This window comes from Bos javanicus, chromosome 29, assembly GCF_032452875.1.
Source record: "Bos javanicus breed banteng chromosome 29, ARS-OSU_banteng_1.0, whole genome shotgun sequence".
Lineage (NCBI taxonomy): Eukaryota > Metazoa > Chordata > Mammalia > Artiodactyla > Bovidae > Bos > Bos javanicus.
In genome coordinates this window covers 27,621,738-27,629,233 of record NC_083896.1, presented here as the reverse complement: position 1 = coordinate 27,629,233, position 7,496 = coordinate 27,621,738, and the positions used below count along the sequence as shown (strand labels likewise).

Below are 7,496 nucleotides of genomic sequence, written 5' to 3'. Positions count from 1 at the left end.
AGTGAAGCTAATGGATGAATCTGTCAGAGAGGGATCAGAGACTGTTCAGAGACACAAGGGGGCTCACAGGACACATCAGTCAGGAAGTTTCTTTTAAATAGGTGCAACTCTCACTCTTCTACCTTTATGGCTTTTTACTCTGTGACAAGTGGAGTAACTTAACTCATAGATTCTGGCCCCTTCATTTTGGATTAGAAAGCATGTTTTTGATTTTGATCATGTCATAGCTAATCTGCGTTAGAAGCCAGTGCCAGGTTGCTAGGATCACTGCCTCCAGTTATAGTATAGTGGTGAGGGAGGAGTTCAAATGAGGAAATGTAGAGATGACAATAGGACAATTGTATTTTAATCCATCTCTCTTCCCCTTGGATTTTCCAGCAGGAATGCTTGCATATGACAGGACTGGCTTTCCCTCTGTAGACTGTTTGTGATGTACTTTTCTATATTTAGCTTATAACAGCTCTAAGAAAGGGCACGTTCACATCACTCTGTATCATGATAATGGTAAAGTCAGATTCTATGTGACAAGGCTTGTATAGTCTCAGACATTCCCAATGTGTATACTCTTGTGCTGGGCTTCCCTGGGGCTCAGTGGTAAAGAACATTCCTGCTAATACAGATGGGGTTCTATCCCTGGGTTGGGAAGAACATCTGGTAAATGAAATGGCAATCCACTCCAGTATTCTTGCCTGGGAAATTCCATGGACAGAGGAAACTTGTGGGCTACTGTCCATGGGGTCCCAAAAGAGCTGGACACAACTTAGTGACTAAACAAGAAAAACAACTGAGCTCTTTTATAGGTGAGACACTGTGGAAGGGCTGGGTTGTTCTCTAATGGAACCCTTTTCTCTTCTATCCATAGATTCCCTTAGAGAAGAATGACTCCTGGAAATAACTCTTTCGTGACTGACTTCATTCTGTTGGGATTAACAGACCGACCTGATCTCCAACTCCCTCTGTTCTTCCTGTTTCTAGGAATATATACGGTCACTGTGCTAGGAAATTTGGGATTGATAATCCTAATTGCACTGAATTCACATCTGCATACTCCCATGTACTTTTTCCTCTTTAACTTGTCTTTCATAGATCTATGTTATTCTTCTGTGTTTACACCCAAAATGCTGATTAACTTCTTACCAAAGAAGAATATTATTTCTTACATGGGGTGCATGGCTCAGCTCTACTTCTTCTGTTTTTTTGTCATTTCTGAAATCTATGTGCTGACATCAATGGCCTATGACCGTTATGTGGCCATCTGTAACCCACTCTTGTATAATGTTGCCATGTCCGCTAAACTGTGTTCCAGCCTTGTGCTTGCTTCCTACTTGATGGCATTTTCTGGTGCCATGGCTCACACTGGATGCATGCTGAGACTGACCTTCTGTGATGCAAACACCATCAACCATTATTTCTGTGATGTCCACCCTTTACTCCAGCTCTCCTGTACAAGTACCTATGTCAATGAGCTTGTAGTTTTCATTGTGGTGGGCATCAACATCATTGTGCCCAGTTTCACAATCTTTATCTCTTATTGTCTCATCCTTACCAACATCCTCTACATAAAGTCCACAGAGGGCAGGTCCAAAGCCCTCAGCACCTGCAGTTCCCACATCATTGCTATTTCTCTGTTCTTTGGATCAAGTGCATTTATGTACCTCAAACCATCTGCTGCTGGGTCTATGGATGAGGAAAAAATCTCTTCTGTCTTTTACACCAATGTGGTTTCTGTGATGAACCCTTTAATCTATAGTTTGAGAAACAAAGATGTGAAAACTGCTCTGAGAAAAACCCTGAGTAGGAGATAATTTTGAATAGATAGAGTATCTGCCTGTGCAGTTGGGCACAGGAAAGTTTCTGTGTTTAATCATAGTAACTTTATTGACAATCTTCTTATTTCTTTTTCACCATGTGAAAGGGTATCTGAATCATTTCACAATTTATTTCCACTTTTTAAGAATTGGTCTCTCAGTGCACCAGCCCCAAGCATCCAGTATCGTGCATCGAACCTGGACTGGAAAAAAAAAAAAAAGAATCGGTCTCTCTTTTCTTACCACTAGCACAATTTCCTTTCCTCACCTTCTCCCATTTATTAATACTCTTCAGAAAAATGTATTAAATCTGTATGTTTTTTTTTTTTATCATCTTGAACTTTTTTCCCTGTTGAAATAGAAGACTGGTCTACTGATGATCAAATTGGGGAACAATAGGTTGACGTGCTGTGTTTACCGTTGTCTTATCTGACATCTGCCATTGGAAGCAGGAATCAGACAATGTTTTCTCTTCTCTTCCTTCCAGTCTTCCTTGGGCAAGAATATATTTCATTTAATCCCTGACATATAAGGTTACATAATGATTGTTCAATATAAACAATTTTGCTTTTGTTAGCAATGCACATTTTGCTTTCTTGACAAAGATTTATCTTACTTTTTCACAGCTAGTCCTGCACATAACAGATTATAAACATACACTGCCTGGATGGGAAAGTATAACTCAGAGTAGTTATTGTTTTATTTACAGTTGCATATCTTTTAATGAAAACTTCTAGACTAAATTCAGTATTATGATTTAAAGTCTCCTATTCTCGGTATACTTACTTCTACTTTATCTCAATATTTTTGTTTCAGTAAACATGGAAAAGAAGAAAATATTCTAATATAAAATTTGACTGTGCTTTGTACCTGGGAGGTACATGAATTTTTCTCAGAAAGGGTATTTATTTTTAGTGCTTTTTAGTTTATGAAAATAATTATTTTGTTCTTGTCATTGTTGGGAAATCAGAGGCCTTATGGACCTGGATACTAGGGAGATGACTGCCTTAAGTAAGGATATTATTCCTTCCAAAAAATTAAGAAAAAAAAATTGAACATTTGCAGGTATTTTCACTTCAAGGAAAAGGGCTTGTGAGATTAGAGTCCAGAATCCTGGCATGAGGCCAAGGCTCAACAAGCCACATTGTCAATAAATAAGAGGTTTTTGTGGTGATTTCTCATGAGGCTTAGGAACTGCCTTTAAATATATTTTATTTTAACCTATTCCATCTAGAACATTAAATATTTAGTCCATAAAGGTTTCATAAACTTATGATACAGAGTGACTATACAATAGTACTGTTGTTTGAAATGAAGGTAAAGAAGTGGCTACATGTGAGGAGAAAATTAGAGAACTCTTTTTTTTTTTTTCTGAAGATAAAATAACTGTTAGTAATTAAAACAAATTAGGGATAAAGAATCTAGGAAATAATTTTTTTAAAAATAAAAGCCTCTTTTTTAAATGATTCTCCTCTTTTTTCTGGAAGACCTAGAACTATGAAGATCACAAGATGTCTATGGGTAGGATGAAAACTTATTTGATAATTAAAAAATTAAATGAACCAACCTCCAACACTGTGTTTAACCTGGACAAGACTAAATCACTTCTCCTTTTGTTGGCTACTTCCTCTTGGATTTTAAGGTATAAAATCTTCAAATTGCTGTTAGAGAACGATAGTTTGAAAAATATATTTGGTGACTAACTCAAGTTATGACTTTTCTCAATCAGGACACTGGATTACTTTCTTTTTGAGAAAATATGGGGAAACGGATACTCTAAAATGCTTAAATGACTCTTGTGCACACTCAGTTGTGTCCTACTCTTTGTGACCCCATGGACTGTAGCCAACTAGACTCCTTTGCCCATGGAATTTTCCAGGCAAGGATACTGGAGTGGGTTGTCATAGATTTGTTGTCAGTTCAGTTCAGTCGCTCAGTTGTGTCTGACTCTTTGCAACCCCATGAATCACAGCACACCAGGCCTCCCTGTCCATCACCAACTCCAGGAGTTCACCCAGACTCACGTCCATCGAGTCAGTGATGCCATCCAGCCATCTCATCCTCTGTCGTCCCCTTCTCCTCCTGCCCCCAATCCCTCCCAGCATCAGAGTCTTTTCCAATGAGTCAACTTTTCGCATGAGGTGGCCAAAGTACTGGAGTTTCAGCTTTAGCATCATTCCTTCCAAAGAAATCCCAGGGCTGATCTCCTTCAGAATGGACTGGTTGGATCTCCTTGCAGTCCAAGGGACTCTCAAGAGTCTTCTCCAACACCACAGTTCAAAAGCATCAATTCTTTGGTGCTCAGCCTTCTTCACAGTCCAACTCTCACATCCATACATGACCACAGGCAAAACCATAGCCTTGACTAGACAGACCTTTGTTGGCAAAGTAATGTCTCTGCTTTTGAATATGCTATCTAGGTTGGTCATAACTTTCCTTCCAAGGAGTAAGCATCTTTTAATTTCATGGCTGCAGTCACCATCTGCAGTGATTTTGGAGCCCAGAAAAAGAAAGTCTGACACTGTTTCCACTGTTTCCCCATCTATTTCCCATGAAGTGATGGGACCAGATGCCATGATCTTAGTTTTCTGAATGTTGAGCGTTAAGCCAACTTTTTCACTCTCTACTTTCACTTTCATCAAGAGGCTTTTTAGTTCCTCTTCACTTTCTGCCATAAGAGTGGTGTCATCTGCATATCTGAGATGATCGATATTTCTTCCGGCAATCTTGATTCCAGCTTGTGTTTCTTCCAGTCCAGCATTTCTCATGATGTACTCTGCATATAAGTTAAATAAGCAGGGTGACAATATACAGCTTTGACATACTCCTTTTCCTATTTGGAACCAGTCTGTTGTTCCATGTCCAGTTCTCGCTGTTGCTTCCTGACCTGCATACACATTTCTCAAGAGGCAGGTCAGGTGGTCTGGTATTCCCATCTCTTTCAGAATTTTCCAGAGTTTATTGTGATCCACACAGTCAAAGGCTTTGGCATAGTCAATAAAGCAGAAATAGATGTTTTTCTGGAACTCTCTTGCTTTTTTGATGATCCAGCGGATGTTGGCAATTTGATCTCTTGTTCCTCTGCCTTTTCTAAAACCAGCTTGAACATGCCCTTTATTATATTGAGATATACCCTCTAGGCCTTGTTTCTGTAGTGTAGTAGCTATCACTTTGGCCTCACATGCCAAAGGTCCCTGGTTCAAAACCAGGCATAAACAGACTTTCAGAAGCCTAAGGGTCTCTGTTAGTTGCTAATTACTGTGGGCTTCCCTGGTGGCACAGTGGTAAAGAATCTGTCTGCAATGCAGGAAACCCAATTTTGACCCTTGGGTTGGGAATATCCCCTGGAGAAGGAAATGGCAGCCCACTCCAGTATTCTTGCCTGGAGAATTGCATGGACCAAGAAGCCTGGCAGGCTACAGTTCATAGTGTCACAAAGAGTTGGACGTGCCTGGAGACTTAGCACACATGCACATACACCCTCTATGCTCACTTTCTAGAGAGTTATTATCATAAATTGGTGCTGAATTTTGTCAAAAGTTTATTGTACATCTATTTAGATGATCATATTTTTTTTTAGTCTTCAGTTTTATGTGGTGTATCACATTTATTGATTTGCAACTACTGAAAAATCCTTGCATTTCTGGAATTAATCCCACTTGATCATGGTGTATGATCTTCTTAAAGTATTGTTGGATTCAGATTGCTAGGATTTTGTTGAGGATTTTTGCATCTGTTTTTCATCAATGCTATTGGCCTATAATTTTCTTTTTTGTGCTATCTTTGTCTGGCTTTGGTATCAGGTCCTGGTGGCCTCATAGAATAAGTTTGAAAGTTTTCCTTCCTCTGCAATTTTTGGAACAGTCTCAGGAGGACATGTATTAACTCTTCTCTAAATGTTTGATAGAATTTGCCTGTGAAGTCATCAGGTCCTGGGCTTTTGTTTATTGGGAGTTTTTAAATCACAATTTCAACTTCAGTGCTTGTGATTTGTCTGATCATATTTATATTTTTCCTGGCTCAGTATTGGAAGACTGTGCCTTTCTAAGAATTTGTCCACTTCTTCAGGTTGTCCATTTTGTTGGCATACAGTTGCTCATAGTAGTCTCTTTTGATCCTTTGTATTTCTGTGGAGTCTTTTGTAACTTTTTATTTTTTGATTTTAATTTTATTAATTTGAGTTCCCTCCCTTTTTTCTAGATAAGTTTGGCTAAAGGTTTATCAATTTTGTTTATCTTTTCAAAGAACAATCTTTTTCTTTCATTGATTTTGTAATTGTTTTATTTGCCTACTGCATTTATTTTTGCTCTGATTTTTATGATTTCTTTACTTCTACTCACTTTAGGTTAAGTATTACTTCACACCTGCCAGAATGGCTATCATCAAAAAATCCACTAAGAATAAATTTTGGAGAGGGTGTTGAGAGAAGGGAACCCTCCTACACTGCTGGTGGGAATGTAAATTTATACAGCCACTATGGAGAACACTATGGTGGTTTTTTAAAAGACTAAAAATAGAGGTACCTTATGACCCTGCAATCCCACCCCAGAGCATATATCTGGAGAAAAACATGATTCAAAAGGATAAACAAGCACCCCAATGTTCATTGCAGAACTATAGCCAGCACAGTAGCCAAGACATGGAAGCAATCTAAATGTCTATTAACAGAGGAATGGATGAAGAAGTTGTGGTGCTTATGTACAGTGGAATATTACTCAGCCATATACTGAGTGAAATATGTCAGACAGATAAGGGAAGATATCTTTTGACATCCCTTATATTTGGATTCTAAAAAGTAATAATACAAATGAACTTACTTACAAAACATAAAGAGACTCACAGAGTTAGATAATGAACTTATGGTTGCCAGGGGGAAGGATAGGAAGAAGAAATTGTTAGGGAGTTTGGAATGGACATATACACATTGCTATATTTATTTTTATATTTATTTATTTATTTATTTTAGTTGGAGGCTAATTACTTTACAATATTGTAGTGGTTTTTGCTATACATTGACATGAATCACCCATGGGTGCACATGTGTTCCCCATCCTGAATCCCCCACCCACCTCCCTCCTCACCACATCCCTCAGGGTCATCCCAGTGCACCAGCCCTGAGCACCCTGTCTCATGCATCAAACCTGGACTGACAATCTATTTCACATATGGTAATATACATGTTTCAATGCTATTCTCTCAGATCATTCCACCCTCGCCTTCTCCCACAGAGTCCAAAAGTCTGATCTTTATGTCTGTGTCTCTTTTGCTGGTCTCGTATATATGGTCAAAAGTGGATAACCAACAAGGTTGTATGGTATACCACAGGGAACTCTACTTAATGTTATATGACAGCTTGGATGGGAGGGGAGTTTGGGGATGGATACATGTATGTATGTGGCCGAGTCCTTTCACTGTCAACTGAAACTATCACACTATTGTTAATGAGCTATACCCCAATAGAAAATAAAAAGTTTAAATTTTAAAAAAGAACCGCTTTCCTTACCTATTAACATTCCTCTAAAGAACTCAAAGTCTCAGAGCGAGAAAAGAGGAGGTAAAAGTATATTGCAAAATAATTACCAATTTGTTCTCCCATAGGATTATAAAGTTTTCTGCAATTAAAAATATTAGACATATATTTCAAGGATCTTAATCTGATTTTTAAAGTTTTTCATAATAGCCATCATT

General features: G+C 38.3%; 1 protein-coding gene and 1 non-coding gene across 2 annotated transcripts; both read left to right on the top strand.

The window, feature by feature from the left end:
• Positions 1–878: 878 nt before the first annotated feature.
• LOC133241802 (olfactory receptor 8B3-like) lies at positions 879–1,805 on the top strand. The gene has a single exon (XM_061407720.1). The coding sequence runs from the start codon at positions 879–881 to the stop codon at positions 1,803–1,805; it is 927 nt and encodes a 308-aa protein (XP_061263704.1).
• A 3,148-nt stretch (positions 1,806–4,953) lies between these two features.
• Positions 4,954–5,026, top strand: TRNAV-CAC (transfer RNA valine (anticodon CAC)). The gene has a single exon. It is a non-coding gene; the product is annotated as a tRNA-Val (tRNA).
• Positions 5,027–7,496: the final 2,470 nt, after the last annotated feature.

Coding starts and splice junctions, on each gene's coding strand:
- LOC133241802 (XM_061407720.1), top strand. CDS start 879: ATGACTCCTGGAAATAACTCTTTCGTGACTGACTTCATTCTGTTGGGA.